Raw genomic sequence first — 27,936 nt, 5'->3', positions numbered from 1 at the left:
TGTCCAGTTGTAACACCAACACCCTATACAGTTGTGACACCAACACCCTGTCCAGTTGTAACACCAACAGCCTGTCCAGTTGTAACACCAGCACCCTGTACAGTTGCAGCACCAACACCCTGTACAGTTGCTGTACCAACACCCTGTAAAGTTGCTGTACCAACACCCTGTACAGTTGTAACACTCACACCCTGTCCAGTTGTAACACCAACACCCTGTACAGTTGCTGTAGCAACATCCTGTAAAGTTGCGATACCAACACCCTGTCCAGTTGCAGCACCAACACCCTGTTCAGTTGTCACACCAACATCCTATCCAGTTTTAACACCAAAACCCGGTCCAGTTGTAACACCAACACCCTGTCCAGTTGCTGCACCAACACCCTGTACAATTGTAACACCAACACCCTGTCCAGTTATAACACCAACACCCTGTACAATTGTAACACCAACACCCTGTCCAGTTATAACACCAACACCCTGTACAATTGTAACACCAACACACTGTACAGTTGCTGTACCAACACCCTGTACAGTTCTAACACCAACACCCTGTACAGTTGTAACTCCAATACCCTGTTCAGTTGTAACACCAACGCCCTGTACAGTTGTAACACCAACATCCTGTACAGTTGTAACACCAACACCCTGTACAGTTGCAGTACCAACACCCTGTACAGTTGTAACTCCAATACCCTGTTCAGTTGTAACATCAACACCCTGTCCAGTTATAACACCAACACCCAGTACAGTTGTAACTCCAACACTCTGCACAGTTGTAACACCAACACTCTGCATAGTTGCAACACCAACACCCTGTCCAGTTGTAACACCAACACCCAGTACAGTTGTAACTTCAACACCCTGCACAATTGCAGCACCAACACCCTGTACAGTTGCTGTACCAACACACTGTACAGTTGTAACTCCAACACCCTGCACAGTTGTACCACCAACACCCTGTACAGTTGTAACACCAACACCCTGTAAAATTGTAACACCAACACCCTGTACAGTTGTAACACCAACACCCTGTACAGTTGTAACATGAAAACCCTGTCCAGTTGCAGCATCAACACCCTGTTCAGTTGTAACACCAACACCCTGTACAGTTGCAGCACCATCATCCTGTACAGTTGCTGCATCAACATCCTGTACAGCTGTAACACCAACACCTGTACAGTTGTAACACCAACATCCTGTACAGTTGTAACACCAACACACTGCGCAGTAGTAACACCAACACACTGCACAGTTGTAACACCAACACCCTGTCCAGTTGTAACACCAACATCCTGTACAGTTGTAACACCAACACCCTCTACTGTTGCTGTACCAACACCCTGTACAGTTGTAACAACAATACCCTGTCCACTTAAAACACCAACACCCTGTACAGTTGTAACTCCAACACCCTGCACAGTTGTACCACCAACACCCTGTACAGTTGTAACACCAACACCCTGTAAAGTTGCTGTACCAACACCCTGTACCGTTGTAACACTAACACCCTGTCCAGTTGTAACACCAACACCCTTCACAGTTGCAGCACTAACATCCTGTACAGTTGCTGTAGCAACACCCTGTAAAGTTGCAATACCTACACCCTGTAAAGTTGTAACTCCAACACCCTGTACAGTTGTAACACCAAAACCCTGCACAGTTGCAGCACCAACACCCTGCACAGTGGCTGTACCAACACACCGTACAGTTGTAACACCAACACCCTGCACAGTTGCTGCACCAACACCCTGTACAGTTGTAACTCCAACACTGCATACAGTTGCAATATCAACAACCTGTAGAATTGCTGTACCAACACCCTGTACAGTTGTAACACCAACACCCTGTACAGTTGCTGCACCAACACCCTGTAAAGTTGCTGTACCAGCACCCTGTACAGTTGTAACTCCAACACTGCGTACAGTTGCAATATCAACACCCTGTACAATTGCTGTACCAACACACTGTACAGTTGCAGCAGCAACACACTGTACAGTTGTAACACCAGCACCCTGTTCAGTTGTAACACCAACATCCTGTCCAGTTGTAACACAAACACCCTGTACAGTTGCAGCACCAACACCCTGTACAGTTGTAACAACAACACCCTGTCCACTTGTAATGCCAACACCCTGTACAGTTGCTGTACCAACACCCTGTCCAGTTGAAACACAAACACCCTGTACAGTTGTAACACTAACACCCTGCAGTGTTGCAGGACCAAAGCCCTGTCCAGTTGTAACACCATCACCCTTTCCAGTTGCCGTACCAATACCCTGTACAGTTGCTGTACCAACGCCTTGTATAATTGCATCATCAACACCGTGGACAGTTGCCATACCAACACCCTGTCCAGTTGTAACACCAACACCCTGTCCAGTTGTTACACCAATACCCTGTGCAGTTGTAACACCAACACCCTGTAAAGTTGCTGTACTAACACCCTGTCCAGTTGTAACACTAACACTCTGTCCAGTTGTAACACCAACACCCTGTACAGTTGCTGTAGCAACACCCTGTAAAGTTGCGACACCTACACCCTGTACAGTTGTATCTCCAACACCCTGTACAGTTGTAACACCAAAACCCTGTCCAGTTGCAGCATCAACACCCTGTACAGTTGCTGTACCAACACCCTGTAAAGTTGCTAGACCAACACCCTGTCCAGTTGTAACTCTAACACCCTGTACAGTTGTAATACCAACACCCAGTACAGTTGCTGTACCAACACCCTGTACAGTTGCAGTACCAACGCCCTGTACAGTTGCAGTACCAACGCCCTGTCCAGTTGTAACACCAACACCCTGTACAGTTGTAACACCAACACCCTGTACAGTTGCAGTACCAACACCCTGTCCAGTTGTAACACCAACACCCTGTACAGTTGTAACACCAACACCCTGTACAGTTGCAGTACCAACGCCCTGTACAGTTGCAGTACCAACGCCCTGTCCAGTTGTAACACCAACACCCTGTACAGTTGTAACACCAACACCCTGTACAGTTGCAGTACCAACACCCTGTCCAGTTGTAACACCAACACCCTGTACAGTTGTAACACCAACACCCTGTACAGTTGCAGTACCAACATCCTGTCCAGTTTTAACACAAGCACCCTGTCCAGTTGTAACATCAACACCCTGTCCAGTTATAACACCAACACCCAGTACAGTTGTAACTCCAACACCCTGTTCAGTTGTAACATCAACACCCTGTACAGTTGTAACACCAACACCCTGTCCAGTTATAACACCAACACCCAGTACAGTTGTAACTCCAACACTCTGCACAGTTGCAACACCAACACCCTGTCCAGTTGTAATGCCAACACCCTGCACAATTGTAACACCAACATCCTGTACAATTATAACACCAACACCCTGTACAGTTGCAGCACCAAAACCCTGTCCAATTGCAGCACCAACACCCTGTTCAGGTGTAACACCAACATCTTGTCCAGTTTGAACACCAACATCCTGTCCAGTTGTAACACAAACACCCTGTACAGTTGCAGCACCAACAGCCTGTCCCGTTGTAACACCAACACCCTGTCCAGTTGTAACACCAACACCCTGTCCAGTTGTAATGCCAACACCCTGTACAGTTGCTGTACCAACACCCTGTCCAGTTGAAACGCAAACACCCTGTACAGTTGTAACACTAACACCCTGTACAGTAGTAACACCAACACCCTGTCCAGTTGTCACACCAACACCCTGTAAAGTTGCTGTACCAACACACTGCACAGTTGCAGCACCAGCACCCTGTCCAGTTGTAATGTCAACACCCTATACAGTTGTAACACCAATAGCCTGACCACATGCAACACTAACACCCTGTACAGTTGCTGTACCAACATCCTGTTGGTGTACTAACATCCTGTCCAGTTGTAACACAAACATCCTGTCCAGTTGTAACACAAACATCCTGTCCAGTTGTAACACCAACACCCTGTACAGTTGTAACACTAACACCCTATACAACTGCAACACCAACATCCTGTCCAGTTGTAACACCAAAACCCTGTCCAGTTGTAACACCAGCACCCTATACAGTTGTGACACCAACACCCTGTACAGTTGTAACACTAACACCCTGCAGTGTTGCAGGACCAAAGCCCTGTCCAGTTGTAACACCATCACCCTTTCCAGTTGCCGTACCAATACCCTGTACAGTTGCTGTACCAACGCCTTGTATAATTGCATCATCAACACCGTGGACAGTTGCCATACCAACACCCTGTCCAGTTGTAACACCAACACCCTGTCCAGTTGTTACACCAATACCCTGTGCAGTTGTAACACCAACACCCTGTAAAGTTGCTGTACTAACACCCTGTCCAGTTGTAACACTAACATTCTGTCCAGTTGTAACACCAACACCATGTACAGTTGCTGTAGCAACACCCTGTAAAGTTGCGACACCTACACCCTGTACAGTTGTATCTCCAACACCCTGTACAGTTGTAACACCAAAACCCTGTCCAGTTGCAGCATCAACACCCTGTACAGTTGCTGTACCAACACCCTGTAAAGGTGCTAGACCAACACCCTGTCCAGTTGTAACTCCAACACTCTGCACAGTTGCAACACCAACACCCTGTCCAGTTGTAATGCCAACACCCTGCACAATTGTAACACCAACATCCTGTACAATTATAACACCAACACCCTGTACAGTTGCAGCACCAAAACCCTGTCCAATTGCAGCACCAACACCCTGTTCAGGTGTAACACCAACATCTTGTCCAGTTTGAACACCAACATCCTGTCCAGTTGTAACACAAACACCCTGTACAGTTGCAGCACCAACAGCCTGTCCCGTTGTAACACCAACACCCTGTCCAGTTGTAACACCAACACCCTGTCCAGTTGTAATGCCAACACCCTGTACAGTTGCTGTACCAACACCCTGTCCAGTTGAAACGCAAACACCCTGTACAGTTGTAACACTAACACCCTGTACAGTAGTAACACCAACACCCTGTCCAGTTGTCACACCAACACCCTGTAAAGTTGCTGTACCAACACACTGCACAGTTGCAGCACCAGCACCCTGTCCAGTTGTAATGTCAACACCCTATACAGTTGTAACACCAATACCCTGACCACATGCAACACTAACACCCTGTACAGTTGCTGTACCAACATCCTGTTGGTGTACTAACATCCTGTCCAGTTGTAACACAAACATCCTGTCCAGTTGTAACACAAACATCCTGTCCAGTTGTAACACCAACACCCTGTACAGTTGTAACACTAACACCCTATACAACTGCAACACCAACATCCTGTCCAGTTGTAACACCAAAACCCTGTCCAGTTGTAACACCAGCACCCTATACAGTTGTGACACCAACACCCTGTCCAGTTGTAACACCAACAGCCTGTCCAGTTGTAACACCAACACCCTATACAGTTGTGACACCAACACCCTGTCCAGTTGTAACACCAACAGCCTGTCCAGTTGTAACACCAGCACCCTGTACAGTTGCAGCACCAACACCCTGTACAGTTGCTGTACCAACACCCTGTAAAGTTGCTGTACCAACACCCTGTACAGTTGTAACACTCACACCCTGTCCAGTTGTAACACCAACACCCTGTACAGTTGCTGTAGCAACATCCTGTAAAGTTGCGATACCAACACCCTGTCCAGTTGCAGCACCAACACCCTGTTCAGTTGTCACACCAACATCCTATCCAGTTTTAACACCAAAACCCGGTCCAGTTGTAACACCAACACCCTGTCCAGTTATAACACCAACACCCTGTACAATTGTAACACCAACACCCTGTCCAGTTATAACACCAACACCCTGTACAATTGTAACACCAACACCTGTCCAGTTATAACACCAACACCCTGTACAATTGTAACACCAACACACTGTACAGTTGCTGTACCAACACCCTGTACAGTTCTAACACCAACACCCTGTACAGTTGTAACTCCAATACCCTGTTCAGTTGTAACACCAACGCCCTGTACAGTTGTAACACCAACATCCTGTACAGTTGTAACACCAACACCCTGTACAGTTGCAGTACCAACACCCTGTACAGTTGTAACTCCAATACCCTGTTCAGTTGTAACATCAACACCCTGTCCAGTTATAACACCAACACCCAGTACAGTTGTAACTCCAACACTCTGCACAGTTGTAACACCAACACTCTGCATAGTTGCAACACCAACACCCTGTCCAGTTGTAACACCAACACCCAGTACAGTTGTAACTTCAACACCCTGCACAATTGCAGCACCAACACCCTGTACAGTTGCTGTACCAACACACTGTACAGTTGTAACTCCAACACCCTGCACAGTTGTACCACCAACACCCTGTACAGTTGTAACACCAACACCCTGTAAAATTGTAACACCAACACCCTGTACAGTTGTAACACCAACACCCTGTACAGTTGTAACACGAAAACCCTGTCCAGTTGCAGCATCAACACCCTGTTCAGTTGTAACACCAACACCCTGTACAGTTGCAGCACCATCAACCTGTACAGTTGCTGCATCAACATCCTGTACAGCTGTAACACCAACACCTGTACAGTTGTAACACCAACATCCTGTACAGTTGTAACACCAACACACTGCGCAGTAGTAACACCAACACACTGCACAGTTGTAACACCAACACCCTGTCCAGTTGTAACACCAACATCCTGTCCAGTTGTAACACCAACACCCTCTACTGTTGCTGTACCAACACCCTGTACAGTTGTAACAACAATACCCTGTCCACTTATAACACCAACACCCTGCACAGTTGTACCACCAACACCCTGTACAGTTGTAACACCAACACCCTGTAAAGTTGCTGTACCAACACCCTGTACCGTTGTAACACTAACACCCTGTCCAGTTGTAACACCAACACCCTTCACAGTTGCAGCACTAACATCCTGTACAGTTGCTGTAGCAACACCCTGTAAAGTTGCAATACCTACACCCTGTAAAGTTGTAACTCCAACACCCTGTACAGTTGTAACACCAAAACCCTGCACAGTTGCAGCACCAACACCCTGCACAGTGGCTGTACCAACACACTGTACAGTTGTAACTCCAACACCCTGCACAGTTGCTGCACCAACACCCTGTACAGTTGTAACTCCAACACTGCATACAGTTGCAATATCAACAACCTGTAGAATTGCTGTACCAACACCCTGTACAGTTGCAGCACCAACAGCCTGTACAGTTGTAACACCAACACCCTGTACAGTTGCTGCACCAACACCCTGTAAAGTTGCTGTACCAGCACCCTGTACAGTTGTAACTCCAACACTGCGTACAGTTGCAATATCAACACCCTGTACAATTGCTGTACCAACACACTGTACAGTTGCAGCACCAACACACTGTACAGTTGTAACACCAGCACCCTGTTCAGTTGTAACACCAACATCCTGTCCAGTTGTAACACAAACACCCTGTACAGTTGCAGCACCAACACCCTGTACAATTGCTGTACCAACACCCTGTTAAATTGCTGTACCAACACCCTGTACAGTTGTAACTCCAACACCCTGTACAGTTGCAGCACCAACACCCTGTACAGTTGTAACAACAACACCCTGTCCACTTGTAATGCCAACACCCTGTACAGTTGCTGTACCAACACCCTGTCCAGTTGAAACACAAACACCCTGTACAGTTGTAACACTAACACCCTGCAGTGTTGCAGGACCAAAGCCCTGTCCAGTTGTAACACCATCACCATTTCCAGTTGCCGTACCAATACCCTGTACAGTTGCTGTACCAACGCCTTGTATAATTGCATCATCAACACCGTGGACAGTTGCCATACCAACACCCTGTCCAGTTGTAACACCAACACCTTGTCCAGTTGTTACACCAATACCCTGTGCAGTTGTAACACCAACACCCTGTAAAGTTGCTGTACCAACACCCTGTCCAGTTGTAACACTAACACTCTGTCCAGTTGTAACACCAACACCCTGTACAGTTGCTGTAGCAACACCCTGTAAAGTTGCGACACCTACACCCTGTACAGTTGTATCTCCAACACCCTGTACAGTTGTAACACCAAAACCCTGTCCAGTTGCAGCATCAACACCCTGTACAGTTGCTGTACCAACACCCTGTAAAGTTGCTAGACCAACACCCTGTCCAGTTGTAACTCTAACACCCTGTACAGTTGTAATACCAACACCCAGTACAGTTGCTGTACCAACACCCTGTCCAGTTGTAACACCAACACCCTGTACAGTTGTAACACCAACACCCTGTACAGTTGCAGTACCAACATCCTGTCCAGTTGTAACACAAGCACCCTGTCCAGTTGTAACATCAACACCCTGTCCAGTTATAACACCAACACCCAGTACAGTTGTAACTCCAACACCCTGTTCAGTTGTAACATCAACACCCTGTCCAGTTGTAACACCAACACCCTGTCCAGTTATAACACCAACACCCAGTACAGTTGTAACTCCAACACTCTGCACAGTTGCAACACCAACACCCTGTCCAGTTGTAACACCAACATCCTGTACAATTATAACACCAACACCCTGTACAGTTGCAGCACCAAAACCCTGTCCAATTGCAGCACCAACACCCTGTTCAGGTGTAACACCAACATCTTGTCCAGTTTGAACACCAACATCCTGTCCAGTTGTAACACAAACACCCTGTACAGTTGCAGCACCAACAGCCTGTCCCGTTGTAACACCAACACCCTGTCCAGTTGTAACACCAACACCCTGTCCAGTTGTAATGCCAACACCCTGTACAGTTGCTGTACCAACACCCTGTCCAGTTGAAATGCAAACACCCTGTACAGTTGTAACACTAACACCCTGTACAGTAGTAACACCAACACCCTGTCCAGTTGTCACACCAACACCCTGTAAAGTTGCTGTACCAACACACTGCACAGTTGCAGCACCAGCACCCTGTCCAGTTGTAATGTCAACACCCTATACAGTTGTAACACCAATACCCTGACCACATGCAACACTAACACCCTGTACAGTTGCTGTACCAACATCCTGTTGGTGTACTAACATCCTGTCCAGTTGTAACACAAACATCCTGTCCAGTTGTAACACAAACATCCTGTCCAGTTGTAACACCAACACCCTGTCCAGTTGTAACACCAACACCCTATACAACTGCAACACCAACATCCTGTCCAGTTGTAACACCAACAGCCTGTCCAGTTGTAACACCAACACCCTGTATAGTTGTAACACCAATGCCCTGTTCAGTTGTAACATCACCATCCTGTCCAGTTGTAACACCAGCACCCTGTACAGTTGCAGCACCAACACCCTGTACAGTTGCTGTACCAACACCCTGTAAAGTTGCTGTACCAACACCCTGTACAGTTGTAACACTCACACCCTGTCCAGTTGTAACACCAACACCCTGTACAGTTGCAGCACTAACACCCTGTACAGTTGCTGTAGCAACATCCTTTAAAGTTGCGATACCAACACCCTGAACAGTTGTAACTCCATCACCCTGTCCAGTTGTAACACCAAAACCCTGTCCAGTTGCAGCACCAACACCCTGTTCAGTTGTCACACCAACATCCTGTCCAGTTTTAACACCAACACCCTGTACAGTTGTAACACCAACAACCTGCACAGTTGTAACACCAACACCCTGTACAATTGTAACACCAACACCCTGTACAGTTGTAACACCAACACCCTGTACAGTTGCAGCACCAACACCCTGTCCCGTTGTAACACCAACACCCTGTACAGTTGTAACACCAACACCCTGTACAGTTGCAGCACCAACGCCCTGCACAGTTGTAACACCAACACCCTGTACAGTTGGTGTACTAACATCCTGTCCATTTGTAACACCAACACCCTGTACAGTTGTAACACCAACACCCTGTACAGTTGTAACAGCAACAACCTGTAAAGTTGCTGTACCAACACCCTGTAAAGATGTAACTCCAACACCCTGTACAGTTGTAACACCAACACCCTGTACAATTGTAACATCAATACCTTGTACAGTTGCTGTACCAATACCCTGTACAGTTGACGTACCAACACCCTGTTCAGTTGCAGCACCAACACCCTTTCCAGTTGTAACACCAATACAGTTGTAGCACCAACACCCTGTACAGTTGTAACACCAACACCCTGACCAGGTGTAACACCAACACCCTGTACAGTTGTAACACCAACATCCTGTCCACTTGTAACATCAACACTCTGTCCAGTTGTAGCAGCAACACCCTGTACAGTTGTAACACCAGCACACTGTCAAGTTGTAACACCACACACCCAGTACAGTTGTAACATCAACACCATGTCCACTTGTAACATCAACACCCTGTACAATTGTAACACTAACATCCTGTCCAGTTGTAACACCAACATCCTGCACAGTTGTAACACCAACACCCTGTCCAGGTGTAAACCAACACCCTGTACAGTTGTAACATCAACACCCTGTACAGTTGTAACACCAACATCCTGTCCAGTTGTAACACCAACACCCTATACAGTTGTAACTCCAACACACTGCACAGTTGTAACTCTAACACACTGCACAGTTGTAACACCAACACCCTGTCCAGTTGTCACACCAACACCCTGAAAAGATGCTGTACCAACACCCTGTACAGATATAACTCCAACACCCTGTACAGTTGTAACACCAACACCCTGTACAGTTGTAACTCCAACACACTGTACAGTTGCAGCACCAACACCCTGTACAGTTGTAACACCAACGTCCTGTCCAGTTGTAACACCAACACCCTATACAGTTGTAACTCCAACACACTGCACAGTTGTAACACAACCCTGCCCAGTTGTAACACCAACACCCTGTCCAGTTGCAGCACCAACACCCTGTACAGTTGTAACACCAACACCCTGTCCAGTTGCAGCATCAACACCCTGTACAGTTGTAACACCAACACCCTGTCCAGTTGCAGCATCAACACCCTGTATAGTTGTAACACCAACACCCTGAAAAGATGCTGTACCAACACCCTGTACAGATATAACTCCAACACCCTGTACAGTTGTAACACCAACACCCTATACAGTTGTAACTCCAACACACTGTACAGTTGCAGCACCAGCACCCTGTCCAGTTGTAACACCAACACCCTGTACAGTTGTAACACCAACACCCTGCACAGATGTAACACCAACACACTGCACAGTTGTAACACCAACACCCTGTCCAGTTGTAACACCAACACCCTGTACATTTGCAGCACAAACCCTCTGTACAGTTGCAACACCAACACCCTGTACTGTTGCAGCACCAACACCCTGTACAATTGTAACACCAACACCCTATACATTTGCATCATCAACTCCCTGTACAGTTGTAACACCAAAACCCTGTCCAGTTGCAGCACCAACACCCTGTACAGTTGTAACACCAACACCCTGTCCAGTTGTAACACCAACACCCTGTACAGTTGCAGCACCAACACCCTGTACAGTTGCAGCACCAACACCCTGTACAGGTGCTGTACCAACACCCTGTAAAGTTGTTGTACTAACATCCTGTACAGAGTTTCTGAGAAGATTTGTAGCTCGGGTGCTCGTTGTTGTGGTTCTGTTCGCCGAGCTGGGAGTTTTTGTTGCAAACGTTTCGTCCCCTTTCTAGGTGATATCCTCAGTGCTGCGGAGCCTCCTGTGAAGCGCTTCTGTGCTGATTCCTCCGGCCTTTGTAGTGGTTTGTCTCTGCCGTTTCCGGTTGTCAGTTGCTGTCCGCTGCAGTGGCCGGTATATGGGGTCTAGATCGATGTGTCTGTTGAGAGAATTTGTGGATGAGTGCCATGCCTCTAGGAATTCCCTGGCTGTTCTCTGTTTGGTTTGCCCTATAATAGTGGTGTTGTCCCAATCAATTTCATGTTGTTTGTCATCTGAGTGTATACAGTTGTAACACCAACACCCTGTATAGTTGTAACACCAACACCCTGTACAGTTGCAGCACCAACACCCTGTCCAGTTGTAACACTAACACCCTGTCCAGTTGCAGCACCAACACCCTGTACAGTTGCAGTACCAACATCCTGTCCAGTTGTAACACCAACACCCTGCACAGTTGTAACACCAACACCCTGTCCAGTTGTAACACCAACGCCCTGCACAGTTGTAACACCAACACCCAGTACCGTTGCAGCACCAAAACCCTGTACAGTTGCAACACCAACACCCTGTTCAGTTGAAACACCAACATCCTGTACAGTTGCTGCACCAACACCCTGTACAGTTGATGTACTAACATCCCGTCCATTTGTAACACCAACACCCTGTACAGTTGTAACACCAACACCCTGTCCAGTTGTAACACCAACACCCTGTACAGTTGTAACACCAACACCCTGTACAGTTGTAACACCAACACACTGTACAGTTGTAACACCAACACCCTGTACAGTTGTAACACCAACACACTGTACAGTTGTAACACCAACACACTGTTCAGTTGTAACACCAACACCCTGTACAGTTGTAACACCAACATCCTGTCCAGGTGTAAACCAACACCCTGTACAGTTGCAGCACCAACACCCTGTACAGTTGTAACACTGAAATCCTGTCCAGGAGTAGCACCAAAATCCTGTAAAATTGTAACATCAACGCGCTGTACAGTTGCAGCACCAACGCCCTGCACAATTGTAACCCCAATACCCTGTCCATTTGTAACACCAACACCCTTTACAGTTGCAGCACCAACACCCTTTACAGTTGTAACACCAACACCCTTTACAGTTGTAACACCAACACCCTGTACAGTTGTAACACCAACATCCTGTCCACTTGAAACATCAACACTCTGTCCAGTTGTAGCAGCAACACCCTGTACAGTTGTAACACCAACACACTGTACAGTTGTAACACCAACACACTGTTCAGTTGTAACACCAACACCCTGTACAGTTGTAACACCAACATCCTGTCCAGGTGTAAACCAACACCCTGTACAGTTGCAGCACCAACACCCTGTACAGTTGTAACACTGAAATCCTGTCCAGGAGTAGCACCAAAATCCTGTAAAATTGTAACATCAACGCGCTGTACAGTTGCAGCACCAACGCCCTGCACAATTGTAACCCCAATACCCTGTCCATTTGTAACACCAACACCCTTTACAGTTGCAGCACCAACACCCTTTACAGTTGTAACACCAACACCCTTTACAGTTGTAACACCAACACCCTGTACAGTTGTAACACCAACATCCTGTCCACTTGAAACATCAACACTCTGTCCAGTTGTAGCAGCAACACCCTGTACAGTTGTAACAACAGCACACTGTCAAGTTGTAACACCACACACCCAGTACAGTTGTAACATCAACACCATGTCCACTTGCAACATCAACGCCCTGTACAATTGTAACACTAACATCCTGTCCAGGTGTAAACCAACACCCTGTACAGTTGTAACACTGAAATCCTGTCCAGGAGTAGCACCAAAATCCTGTAAAATTGTAACACCAACGCCCTGTACAATTGTAACCCCAATACCCTGTCCATTTGTAACACCAACACCCTGACCAGTTCTAACACCAACACCCTGTACAGTTGTAACACCAGCACACTGTCAAGTTGTAACACCACACACCCAGTACAGTTGTAACATCAACACGATGTCCACTTGTAACATCAACACCCTGTCCATTTGTAACACCAACACCCTATACAGTTGCAGCCCCAGCACCCTGTCCAGTTGTAACACCAACAACCTGTACTATTGTAACACCAACATCCTGCCCACTTGTAACACCAACACCCTGTCCAGGCATAACAGCAACACCCTGTCCAGTTATAACACCAAAATCCTGTCCAGGTGTAACACCAACACTCTGTACAATTGTAACACCAACATCCTGTACAGTTGTAACATCAACACCATGTCCAGTTGTAACATCAACACCCTGTCCAGTTGTCATATCAACACCTTGTCCAGTTGTATCACCAACACCCTGTCCAGTTGTAACATCAACACCCTGTCCAGTTGTAACACCAACACCCTGTCCACTTGTAACATCAACACTCTGTACAGTTGCAACACCAACATCCTGTGCACTTTTAACACCAACACCCTGTCCAGTTGTAACAGCAACACCCTGTACAGTTGTAACAGCAACACCCTGTACAGTTGCAGCACCAACACGCTGTACAGTTGTAACACCAATGTCCTGTACAGTTGTAACACCAACACCCTGTCCACCTGTAACTCCAACACCCTGTACAGTTGTAAAACCAACACCCTGTACAGGTGTAATAAGTCTTCCCTATTTTCCAACTCCTAAGCCTTAGCAATCAAGACCAAAGTTCCATTTGCCTTCTTAATGACTTACTGCACCTCTAAACTAACTTCTGACATTTCACACATATGTACACCCTGATCCCTCTGTGCTACACTTTTCTGGAGTGTCTCTCTCCATTTAATTATTATCTGGGTCTTGATTCTTCCTCACAAAGTGCATAACCTCACACTTTCCTAAATTGAACTCCATCTGCCAAGGATTTGCCCAATCACTCAACCCATATATACCCACATGGAGATCGCTTATGTCCTCACCACAACATGTCTTCCCACCTATTTTTGTATCACCAACAAACTTTGACATTATTTGGAGATGTCGGTGTTGGACTGGGGTGTACAAACTTTTAAAGCACACAACCCCAGGTTTATTTGGAAGCACTAGATTTCAGAGCGCTGCTCCTTCATCCGCAGCCACCTGATGAAAGTGCGGTGCTCTGAAAGCTAGTGCTTCCAAATAAACCTGTTGGATTATAACCTGGGCTTGTGTGCTTTTTAAATTTTGACAGATAACACCCAATCCCATGTGCAAGTCATTCATATAGATAGCAAATAATTAAGGTACAAGGACCAATCCCCTGTGGCAATCCATTGACTATATCTTTCCAACTTGGAAAAGACCTTGACATATTTAATCTCGACTCTCAGTCTTCTGTGTGTTAACCAATTCTCAATCCATACAAACACATTACCCCCAATAGCAGGAGCGTCTAGCTTGCAAAATTACATTTATGTGGAAACTTACTGAATGCCTTCTGAAAATTCAGAAATACCGTGACTCTGGATCTGCTTTATCAGCCCTGCTTGTTATCGCCTCAAAAATGATGGCAAACTTGTCAAACATGATTTCCCTTCCAGAAAACCGTATTCTCTCTATTTGATTGTGTTACGCTTCTATAAATGTCTTTCTATTTCTGCTTTACTAATGGACTCCAGCAGTTTCCCAATGGCAGATGTTAGGCTGACTGGTTTTCTGTTTCCTTCCCTTCTTGAACAGGATGGTTACGTCCCCCATTTTCTAAACTTCTTGAACTCTCCTGGAATCAAAATATTTTGACCAAGCCTCCACTTTCTCTTTCAAACCCTTGGATGCAGGCCATCAGATCCTGGTAACTTACGTGCCTTAAGTCCCATTAACTTGTCAAATACTTAGTTCCTCTGGAGAGGGATCATTACAAGATCTTTCCCCACATTAGCGTCTTGCTGACTTGTTATCTTTGGCATGATTATAGTATGCTCCACTATGAAGGCAGATGCAAATGTCAATTTAAATTACCTACCGTTCCCTATCTCACATTCATTCCCCAGTTTCACCTCCCAAGTACAGCAGGTTAGGCAGCATCTCAGGAATAGAGAATTCGACGTTTCGAGCATAAGCCCTTCATCAGGAATAAGCTTATTCCTGATGAAGGGCTTATGCTCGAAACGTCGAATTCTCTATTCCTGAGATGCTGCCTAACCTGCTGTGCTTTGACCAGCAACACATTTGCAGCTGTGATCTCCAGCATCTGCAGACCTCATTTTTTACTCACCTCCCAAGTACCACACCTACTTTAGCCACTCTCTTCCTTTTTATGCATTCGCAGAAGCTCTTGCTGTTTGTTTTTATATTTCTTACCAATTTACTTTCAATTTTCCAATTTTTACTAGCTTTTGGTTGTCTACTGCTAATTCCTAATAAAATCCTCTGGCCTATCATGTTTTTTTTACTTTGTATGCTTTAGTTTTTGATTGGATACTCTCCTTGATCATCTTTATTAACCACAGATGTTTGTCCTTATCATCAGATGTTTCCTTTGGACTGGAATACATTTCTACTGAGCATTGTGAAATATTTGCTTACATGTCTGCCACTGCTCATCCACAGATGTATAGACGTACAGCAAAAACACAGACCTTTCGGTCCACCTCATCCATGCAGACCAGGTATTAAATTAATCTAGTCCCATTTGTCAGCACTTAGTCCATATCCCTCTAAATCCTTCCTATTCATATACTCGTCCAGATGCTTTTTAAATATTGTAACTGTGCCAGCCTCCATCACTTCCTCCGACAGCTCAATCCATACATGTACCAAGTCCATATTACAGAGGAGGTGGTGTTGGATGCTCGAAAATGCATAAAGGTGAATAAATCCCCAGGACCTGATCAGGCGTACCCTAAAACTCTGTAGGAACCTAGGGAATTGATTGCTGGGACCCTTGCTGAGATATTTGGATAATCGATAGTCACAAGTGGGTGCCAGAAGACTGAAGGTTGGCTAACGTGGTGCCACTGTTTAAGAAAGGTGGCAAGGACAAACCAGGGAACGATAGGCCCCTGAGCCTGACATCGGTGGTTGTTGGAGGGGATCCTGAGGAACAATATTTATGTGTATTTGGAAAGGCAAGGACTGATTATGGATAGTCAACATGGCTTTGTTACAGGTCAGTAAGAAACAAATTTCCAGAACCTTCTGAGATAGTCCCATTTCTCAGCAGGATTTATTGTTTGAATCTCTCAGCATTTACCAGTGAACATTCTTTCAACATTATAGGTTTGGAGCACCAACATTTAGTGCAGTCTTGTGGATTTCAGTTCTTATATGATGGAGCGCTATTGCCCATGTCTACAATGAGGAGCTGACCGGGCCTGGCAGAACCCAATCTGAGCCTTAGTGAGCAGGTTATTGCTGTGACATTTAGCAGCACTGTCAATGACGCCTTCCATCACTTTGCTGATAATTTAGAGTCAATTGGCCAGATTCAATTTGTGCACAATTATTCTATAGATGGGATGGCACAGTGGCTCAGTGGTTAGCACTGGCGCCTCACAGTGCCAGGGACCTGGGTTCGATTCCAGCCTCAGATGACTGTCTGTGTAGAGTTTGCACATCCTCTACGTGGGTTTGCTCCAGTTTCCTCCGGTAGGGCAGGTGAATTGGCCATGCTAAATTGCCCATCGTGTTAGGTGCATTAGTCAGAGGGAAATGTGCCTGGATGGGTTACTCTTTGGAGGGTCGGTGTGGACGTTTTGGGCAGTTTCCACACTATAGGGAATCTAATCTAATCATGTTCTGGAACAGCTTAGTTCGGGGTGCAACAATTTCAGGAGCACAAGTTCTCAGTTCTACAAGTGGGATGTGGTCAAACTGCTTCAGTTGTTTAGCAGACACACGGTCCTCTGTTGTAATTTCACCAGGTTGCCCCCCTGTGGCATTCTCTCCCACATGTGTAACCAGGGTCGATCCTGTGCTTTACAAACACTGTTGCTGTCTCCACAAGCAGTTCAGGTCAATAACTTTTCATGTTACTGTCCATTTAGAATCCCTACTGTGTGGAAACAGGCCCTTTGGCCCAACGTGTCCACAACTGACCCTCCGAAGAGTAACCCACCCAGACCCCTTCCCGGAACCTATTACTCTACATTTGTCTGTAACTAATGCACTTAACCTACAATCTCCCTGAACACTATGGGCAATTTGGCATTGGCCAATTCACCTAGCCTTGATGTTTTTGGATTGTGGGAGGGAACCCACACTGATACAGGGATGTGTGCAAACTTCACACAGGCAGTCACCCAAGGCTGGAATCAAACCTGGTTCCCTGGTGATCCACTTACCTCAGTGTGGTCCAGGTCTTGCTGCAACTTTGAATGGAACTGAACAGCTCAGATTAACAGTCATCGAATTGAAACTTCAGCTCTTTCCCTTTCCCATAAAATGCCTGGCCAGCTGTATATTCCAGACTTTTCTTCTGGTTTTATTTGAGATTATCAGGCACAGCAACACTTTGCTCATGTATTGATCCTCCGGCTTGAGGGTAATATTGTGCTGCTGCATCACTGGGTTTGTGAGGATGAGGTCAAGCAGAGTTTTCCAATTAGTTGGTTCTCTCACCACCATGCCACACATCCAGTCCAGCAGATAAGTCCTTGAGGAGAGGGCCAGCTCAGTTACTACTGAGCCATTCTCAGTCAGCCAGTTTCATAACAATTTCTACTCTACTGTTGTTAGCATACTGAATGGACTCACAAACTCTTAACATTTGCCTGCATCTGTTTTTGTTTTTGCTGCTGTTTACCTATTGTTTACTATCTATGCTATTTAACTCTGTGATCTGCCTGTATTGCTCACTTTTCACTGTGCCTCGGTATGTGACAATAATTTCAATTCAATTCAATTAATTGATATTAAAGTCCTCCAACCAGGCCACATAGCTTGCTACCTTGAGATCATCCTGCAATCAGTGTTCAATATGGAGGAGTACTGACTCATCAGCTGAAGGGAGGTGGGAGGTGACAATCTGCAGGAGATTGCCTTGCCTGTGTTTGACCTGATGCCATGAGACCACAGGAATCTCAAGTCAAGGTTGAAAATTCCCTCCCCATGATTAACTAGTGACACTAAAGTATGGGACATTGACTGGAAAATATGATTGAGTGAGTCTGTCAGCTTGAAAAATCTGAGGTAGGTGTTGCCCAACAGGTTACTCGTTGCAGAGTTGTAGAGAGCAGCAGCACAGAAGGCCCTTTGGCCCATTGCATCCACCCTGATCAAAAACAGCCATCATTCTCTTCTAAGGGATTTAGGGTGTAGGTTTGCTCGCGGAGCTGTAGGTTTGATATCCAGACGTTTCATTACCTGGCTAGGTAACATCATCAGTGGCAACCTCCAAGTGAAGCGAAGCTGTTGTCTCCTGCTTTCTAATTATATCTTTCTCCTGGATGGGGTTCCTGGGGTTTGTGGTGATGTCATTTCCTGTTCGTTTTCTGAGGGGTTGATAGATGGTATCTAGATCTATGTGTTTATTTATGGCGTTGTGGTTGGAGTGCCAGGCCTCTAGGAATTCTCTGGCATGTCTTTGCTTGCAACTGCAGCACAGACAAACTTCGGAATACAGGGGAGAACCACCTACACAACGTATTTAAGAAGAACCGATACTCAAAAAATACAGTCCACAGGTTCCTCAGGAACAAACCACAACAAGCAGACCAAACACAACCAGAAACCCTAACCACCTTACCATACATCAAAGAAATCTCAGAAATGACAGCCAGACTACTAAGACCCCTCAGAATCCTAGTAGCACACAAACCCACCAACACTCTCAAACAAATACTAACAAACTTAAAAGACCCTATACAACCCATGGACAAAACCAACGTCATCTATAAAATTCCATACAAGGACTGCCACAAACTCTACGTAGGACAAACAGGAAGAAAGTTAGCCACCAGGATACACGAACACCAGCTAGCCACAAAAAGACACGACCCTCTCTCCCTCGTAGCCCTACACACGGATGAAAAAACCCACCATTTCGACTGGGACAACACAGCTATCCTGGGACATGCTAAGCAAAGACATGCCAGAGAATTCCTCGAGGCCTGGCACTCCAACCACAACGCCATAAACAAACACATAGATCTAGATACCATCTATCAACCCCTCAGAAAACGAACAGGAAATGACATCACCACAAACCCCAGGAACCCCATCCAGGAGAAAGATATAAATAGAAAGCAGGAGACAACAGCTTCGCTTCACTTGGAGGTCGCCACTGATGATGTTACCTAGCCAGGTAACGAAACGTCTGGATATCAAACCTACAGCTCAGCGAGCAAACCTACACCCTAAACCTCAACTTGAGCTACAAACCTTCACAAACCTTGCAAAATTCTCTTCTGAACCTATTTTCCAGTACTTGGCCTACAGCCTTGTATACCTTGTGCAAGTGCATATTTAAATACCCCTTCAATGTGATGCGGCTTCCTGCCTCTACCACCATAACAGGCAGTGAGTTCTGGACTCCCACCAGCCTCTGGGTGAAAACTTTTTTCATAACATCTCCTCTAAACCTCCTGCCCCGGCCTTAAAATGTGCGGCCCTGGTCATTGATCCCTTCACCAAGGGGAAAACCTCCTTGCTACCTACCCTATCTACACCCATATAATTTTCTACATCTCAGTTATGTCCCCCCTCAGTCTCCTCTGCTCTTAGGATACAAAGCCCAGTCTGTCTCATCTCTCCATAACTGAAATCTCCAGCCCAGGCACCATCCTGTTCAATTTCCTTTTCACCCTCTCCAGTGCTATCTCATCCCTCCCATGATGAGGATTCCTGAACTGCACACAATGTCTTTGTTGGATCCAGGGCCTTACTCAGTGCCAGGTAATTCATTGGGATGCATCCCTTTCCCACATTTTTGGATTGGATTATCAGAAATGGATGTCTTGCTCAGCCACTGGAGAGGGCAGTCACGTTGCTGAGGATCTGGAGTTACGTGTATGTCAGACCAGTCAAAGATGGCAGATACCCTACATCAAAAGACATGGGTGAAGCAGATGGGCTTTCAATCTGAGCCAGTAGCTTTGCGATCAACATGATTAAGGCTAGTATTTCGATTCCAGATTTATTTAAATTCCTCCGGTTGCCATGGTGAGATATGAACCTGTGTCAATGCAGCATTAGTTCAGCCCTCTGTATCCAGCCGCATCACCATGTTGTATTTCCACTTGGGCACAGCCTGTCCTTTGTCACAACACAGAACATTATGTTATCAGCTTTCTCTCAACAGACTGTCAAAAGAACTCACACTTCTTGTGAGATAATGAATTGATCTACAAAGGAAACGGTTGCCAAGTGATAATGTGCCACTAGCGTTTCTTAATTTGCTCTGTAAACTGGAGTTTAATGATCTGATCGTAATTCCAATGAACATTTCAGTTCAGAAGTGATCATGAGGTTTTACTACCTCCTAGAGACAGCACCCACCCAGTCAATAAACTTCAGTGACCCAGTTCAAACCACCTCATAGAGTCATAGAGTGCTACAGTACAGAAACATACCCTTCAGTCCAACTCGTCCATGCCAACATTAATCAAGTCCCATTTGCTGGCATTTGGCCCATACCCCTCTAAACCTTTCCTATTCATATACTCATTCAGGTGCCTTTTTTAATTGCTGTAATTGTACCAGCCTCCACCACTTCCTGTGGCAGCTCACTCTGTACACTTACCATCTTCTGCGTGAAATGGTTGTTCCCTAGCTCCCTTTTAAATCCTTCCCCTCTCACCTTAAACATATATCCACGAGTTTTGGACTCACCCCACCCTGGGGAAATGACCTTGGCTTTTCACCCTATACACAACCCTCATTTATTCATTCATTGTTTTTGGGATGTGAGTGTCGCCGGCTGGGCCTAGTTGCCCCTTGAGAAGGTGGTGGTGAGCTGCCATCTTGAACCGCTGCAATCCACCTGCTGTGGGTTGACCCACAACGTCATTAGGGAGGGACTTCCAGGATTTTGACCCAGCGACAGTGAAGGAACGGCGATATATGTCCAAGTCAGGATGGTGAGTGGCTCGGACAAAAACTTACAGATGGTGGTGTTCCCATGTATCTGCTGCCCTTGCCCTTCTAGATGGAAGCGGTCATGGGTTTGAAAGGTGCTGTCTGAGGATCTCTGGTGAATTTTTGCAGGGCATCTTATAGACAGTACACACTGCTGCTACTGAATGTCATTGGTAGAGGGAGTGAATGTTTGTGAATGTGGTGCCAATTAAGCGGGCTGCTTTGTCCTGGATGGTGTTATTGGAGCTGCACCCACTCCATCACCCTCCTGACCTGTGCCTTGTAGATGGTGGACAAGCCTTCCAGAGGCAGGAGGTGAGTTACGCACCGCAGTATTCCTAGCCTCTGACCTGCTCTTGTAACCACAGCATTTATGTGGTGTGTCCAGTTGAGTTTCTGGTTAATGGTAACCCTCAGGATGTTGATAGTAGTGGATTCAGTGATGGTAACACCATTAAATGTTAAGGGCAGTGGTTAGATTGTCTCTTGTTGGTCATAGCCTGGCATTTGTGTGGCACAAATGTTACTTGCCACTGGTCAGCCCAAGCCTGGACATTGTCCAGATCATGTTGCATTTGGACACAGACTGCTTCAGTACCTGAGGATTCATGACCGATGCTGAATATGATTTTATTAAACCTCGATAAGGACACCTCTTAGCCTCTGATGCTCCAGGGAAATTAGCTCCAGTCTATTCAGCCGCTCCCTAGAGCTCAAACCCTCCAACCCTGGCAACATCCTTGCAAATTGTTTCTGAACCCTTTCAAGTTTCACAACATTCTTCCTATAGCAGAGAGACCAGAAATGCACGCAGTAATCCAAAAGTGGCCGAGCCAATATCCTATACAGCCTCAACATGACCTCCAACTCCTATACTCAGTTCACTGACCAATAAAGCAAGCATACCAAACACCTTCATCATTATTCTATCTACCTGGGACTACACTTTCAAGGAGCTATGGACCTGCACTCTTTGTTCAGTATAACTCCCCAGGCCCCTACCATTTGCCTTGACTGGCCTTACCAATAACCTTCCATGCTTCACTTGGAAGCACTTTAACCCTAATCCTAACAAAGCACTTACCCAGATGGGCAATGACACAGGCAGATAGTATGCAGATACTCAGAGGAGGAGCATGAGTCCAGCACAGGCAGATGGCTTTGAGTCAGACAGTGACACAAGCAGGTGGTCCCCAGTCAAGTAGAGACGGGTGGGGAACAGCACCAAGGGTTGGGTCAGGGTACAGGCAAATGGACTGACTCATCGCATAATCTAATAATTAGACCGATAACAGAAGCCAAACTGTTAAGGTGAGAGGTGGGCAGTACTGAGTCAGACAGAGGCTGATTGCACTTGAATGAGTTAAGGCATGACTGTATAATATACAGGCACACAGAATCAGGGAGTTTTATTAATCTTCCATAACATTCAGTTGATGGAAAAGAAGGAGAGTGTCAAATGTCAGGTATTCAGCAGAGATGTACATCAGATTAAAATCATAGAATTCCCTACTGTTTGAAAACAGGCCATTTGGCCCAACAAGTCCACACTAACCCCATTCCCCATATCATTTTACATTTGTCCTGACTAATGCACCTAACCTACAGGCTCCTGAATGCTGTGGGCAATTTAGCACAGCCAATCCACCTGACCTGCACATCTTTGGACTGTGGGAGGAAACCAGAGCACCTTCAGGGAACCCACGCAGACACGGGGAGAACGTGCAAACTCCACACAGTTGCCTGAGGTTGGAATCAAACCTGGATCCCTGGTGCTGTGAGGCAGCAGTGCTAACCCCTGAGCCACTGAAGTAGGAGTGAGGCTGTTTAAGGCATGCTCCAATATATACTGAGCAAAAATAACAATTAAAGTTAAACTAGAAGAAAGGAGAGGAAAGCCAGGTTGGTTAGAATGAGCTGGAGGACATGGAACGGGCACATTATCAGAGTATGAGTTGCCGGTTTACCACTGTCAGGGAGCGTTGATTGCTGGTGAAAAGCATGATATTAAGGGTGGTGTAAAGTCAGGAGCAGGTACCAGAAACCACTCAGTGCAACCTTTAGAATTACATCAAAGAGTAGCTATTGGAAGCTTCTGGAAGAATGCCTGTTGTATCAATGTGTATACACATCCTTCTCTCCAAGGAGTCAATCCAGGTGTTGTTCTGGAATAATTTTAATCATCCCATCCTTTAAGTGACAGGCATACAGCATTCAGCACTCCAACGACAATGGATTAGTCTGAGGCTCCGTACCTAAGGGCATGTTAATGGGCTATAATGTATGGATGAGATGTGAAATTAAGATCCGCCATGGCAATTTGAGAATTCAAATTCAGTTTTGAAAAATGCTGGAAATTTAGAAAAAAACAATGCTGCTGGCAATTAAGTTGTCGGACTGTCTTAAAACTCCAGCTTGGTTTACTAATGCTGTCCAGGAAGGTTCACCTTCCATCGGTACCTGGCCTGGCGTGTGCTGTGCATCAGCTTTGGTTCTGTGCAGCACCCTGCCCTCTGCTCGAGAAGCCTGTGGGTTCGAGCCCACTGCGGAGCATTAACCACGTGATCCAGGCTGACACTGCTGCAGGGGTCTTGTCATGGCAGGTAAACTGCCTGCCCTCTGAACTGGGTGTGAAAGATCCCTGGCATTTTTTGAAGAGTAGGGAAGACATCGCTGACCGACATTTATGCCTTAGTCAATACCGGCAGTGATTTGGCCTTTTTCTTGAGGAACGTCATATTGATCTCTGATTGAACAAGGGATCTGAGCATCATTGTTGAAAATGTGTTGCTGGAAAAGCGCAGCAGGTCAGGCAGCATCCAAGGAACAAGAGATTCGACGTTTCTAAGGGCTTATGCCTGAAACGTCGAATCTCCTGTTCCTTGGATGCTGCCTGACCTGCTGCGCTTTTCCAGCAACACATTTTCAGCTCTGATCTCCAGCATCTGCAGACCTCACTTTCTCCTCGAAGACCTACACTGTCCATACCTAATTACCCTTAAGAGTGCAGTGCAATACACCCAGGATGCAACGACAAAGGGAGGTCCTGGATTTTCATTGGAGGACAGTGTAGAAATGGTGGTGTCGTTTCAAGTCAGGATGGTATATGATGTGGGGGGAGCTTGCAGGTGATGGTGTTCTCATCTGCTCTCTGCTCCTTCTGGGTGGTAGAACCCATGGATTTGAAAGGTGCTGCCAAAGATGGTTTTGCAAGTTATTGTCATCCATTTTGTAGATGGTACACACTGCTTTCACCAATGTGCATTGACTGAATGTTTAAGGCCTTAGAAGGGCTTATGCCCGAAACGTCGAATCTCTTGTTCCTTGGATGCTGCCTGACCTGCTGCGCTTTTCCAGCAACACATTTTCAACAATGTAGGTCTTGCCAATGATGCTCAGATCCCTTGTTCAATCAGAGATCAATATTACGTTCCTCAAGAAAAAGGCCAAATCACTGCCGGTATTGACTAAGGCATAAATGTCGGTCAGCGATGTCTTCCCTACTCTTCAAAAAATGCCAGGGATCTTTCACATCCAGTTCAGAGGGCAGGCAGTTTACCTGCCATGACAAGACCCCTGCAGCAGTGTCAGCCTGGATCACGTGGTTAATGCTCCGCAGTGGGCTCGAACCCACAGGCTTCTCGAGCAGAGGGCAGGGTGCTGCACAGAACCAAAGCTGATGCACAGCACACGCCAAGCCGGGTACCGATGGAAGGTGGATAATGTAGCCAGCAGACAGACTGCTTTGTCCCAGATGGTGTCAAACTTCTTGAGTGTGGGTAGAGCTGCACTCATCCAGGCAAGTGGGGAGTATTCCATCACACACCTCACTTGTGCCTTGGAGATGGTGGACAGACCTCATGGGGTCAGCTGAGTCCCTGCTGGACTCCCAGAGAGTTGATCTCCTCTTGTAGTTGTAGCTTAGCTCTGGCCAGTAGTAACTCCACAATGTTGATGGTCAGCTCTGAAAATGCATTTAAATTGCAAGGGGAGATGGCTAGTTTCTCTCTTGTTGGACAAAATCACAACCTGGCATGATTAATACTTAACATTTATTAACCCAAACCTGAAAGGTCAGCCTTCAGGTCAGCACGGTGGTGGGACAGTGACTCAGTGGTTAGCACTGCTGCCTCACGGGGGCCCAGGCCCAGCCCCACCCTTGGGTGACTGTGTATGTGGAGTTTGCACATTCGCCCCATGTTTGTGTGGGGTGTCCTCTGGGTGCTCCAGTTTCCTCCCACAGTCCAAAGCTGTGCAGGTTAGGTGGATTGACCATGGGACATGCAAGGTGACAGGGATAGGATGTGGGTGGGAAGCTTTTTGGAGGGCCGGTGTGGACTCGATGGGTCGAATGGCCTGCTTCCACACCGTAGGGATTCTATGAAACCCTTCTACTGTAAGTCCCACCTGCCCCAGAGCTTTGTAATAATGTGTCTGAATACAGTTGATTAGAAAATGACTTCCTTCAGTGATCTCCTGGGCTGAGATGGTTGGCTTCCAGGAATCACGAACGGCCTTTGGTGGGATTTTAGTCAGTGGTGCTTCCCTCTCCATTACCATTGACTTCCAACCTTATTCATACCGCTTGATGCCATGTGGGCTCAGACACCATCTTGTTGTCCGAGGCAGTCACACACATTGGAGGATCAACCATAGAAGACCAACAGAGTGGGGTCTTCAGTTCAAACCTCAGTAATGATAACTGGAGAGCTGACCACTCATCTGTCTACAGAGTATACCAGACTAATTACACTGGGGGCAGTTTCACACAGTATGGGAACCACACTAGAGCAATCAGTACACACCCAAAGTACTTCCTCGACTGTTGCATGTCATGTTGGGATATCTTGGGGTTCAGGTAGGGCAACTCCCCCCTCCCCACCCCGTGTTATCCCAACTCACACAAGAGCAGTCCACCTCGAACAGCCGCCAGAAGTTGCAGTGAATGACTATGAGCGGGGTGGGCTTGTCCAGGCTGGAGGACACAACCAGAGGGATTCTCCCAGCGCCCTGGGGAAACCACAGGAACCTGCAGGTCGCCCGTGAACTCCGGGTGACCACTCCGGCCAAGACAAACTCCAGGAGGAGGCGCTGCTGAGAAACTAGTGCCAAAGGATGTCTACAGTTACCAACCTGTCACGGTCTGAAACTTTTACAGGCACTTGCTTGACAGAAACACACTCAGGGATTACGTGTGAGTGTGAGTGTGAGTGTGACCAGCGATCACAGGGCGCTCTAAAAGCTGCTGTTCACTCACCATCATCGAAAAGACGAACGCCACGATGTTAATGGGATAAGACGGACAGAAACAGGAGAATATGGTGAGGAAGATATATTTCGGGGACATCTTCTCCTGCTGCGCTTCATTGTCAGTGTCTGCCGCTGGACTTTCTTCCAAAGATTCCTTGAGGTCCGCTTTGACGGCCGCCTGAGACATCGGGGCAGCTTCGGCTGAGCTCGGACTCACACTGAGCACTGGGAGGGGAGAGGGTCGGTGTTAAACTGCTCCCGAGGCAGCTCTGACCACTGGCCACCCGTCAGCTCCTGGCAACTGCAGCCCCGGTTCACATGACCACTCTGCACTGGATATACTCCCAGTCTTTATTTATTACCTATAACCATTGGGGTATACTGGATTCATCTGTCACTCCTCATAACCAGCGTCTCATAACCTCTCATCCTCCGGAACTCGTGTTTAATAATAATATTTGTTAACCCATGGCCATTTGTAACTAGAGTTTATTATTAATTTTGTTATCTTCACACCCTCTGTAACCTTAACCTGATTATTGTTTGTTAATTTCATACCCTCTGTAATTAGTGCTTAGTGGTAATCATGATTTGGAGGTGCTGGTGTTGGACTGGGATGTACTTAATTTTAGATTAGACTCCCTACAGTGTGGAAGCAGGCCCTTCGGCCCAACAAGTCCATACCAACTCTCCAAAGAGTAAATCCCCCAAATCCATTTCCCTCTGACAAATGTACCTAACACTATGGGCAATTTAACAAGGCCAATTCACCTGACCGGCCAATCTATGGACTGTGGGTGGAAACCCACATAGACACAGGGAGAATGTGCAAACTCCACACAGATAGTCACCCAAGGCTGGAATCAAACCCGGGTCTCTGGTGCTGTGAGGCAGCACTGAGCCACTGTGCAAAATTAAGAGTTACACAACACAGACTATAGTCCAACAGGTTTATTTGGAAGCACTAACTTTCAGAGCACTGCTCCTTCATCAGGTGGTTTTTTTTTAGATTAGACTTACAGTGTGGAAACAGGCCCTT

At 46.5% G+C, this 27,936-nt stretch overlaps 1 protein-coding gene across 1 annotated transcript in view; it reads right to left on the bottom strand.

The window, feature by feature from the left end:
• LOC132827387 (transmembrane protein 233) overlaps positions 1-27,210 on the bottom strand; it is a 159,571-nt gene extending 132,361 nt beyond the window's left edge. Inside the window, exon 1 of the mRNA XM_060844050.1 lies at positions 26,905-27,210. Within this exon, the coding sequence (XP_060700033.1) occupies positions 26,905-27,084 (180 nt within the window). The 5' untranslated portion in view covers positions 27,085-27,210. The remainder of the gene's footprint in view (positions 1-26,904) is intronic.
• Between the last annotated feature and the right edge of the window lie 726 nt (positions 27,211-27,936).

Source organism: Hemiscyllium ocellatum, chromosome 24, assembly GCF_020745735.1.
Source record: "Hemiscyllium ocellatum isolate sHemOce1 chromosome 24, sHemOce1.pat.X.cur, whole genome shotgun sequence".
NCBI lineage: Eukaryota > Metazoa > Chordata > Chondrichthyes > Orectolobiformes > Hemiscylliidae > Hemiscyllium > Hemiscyllium ocellatum.
The sequence above is the reverse complement of the archived record's forward strand: the minus strand, read 5'-3'. Positions and strand labels throughout refer to the sequence as shown.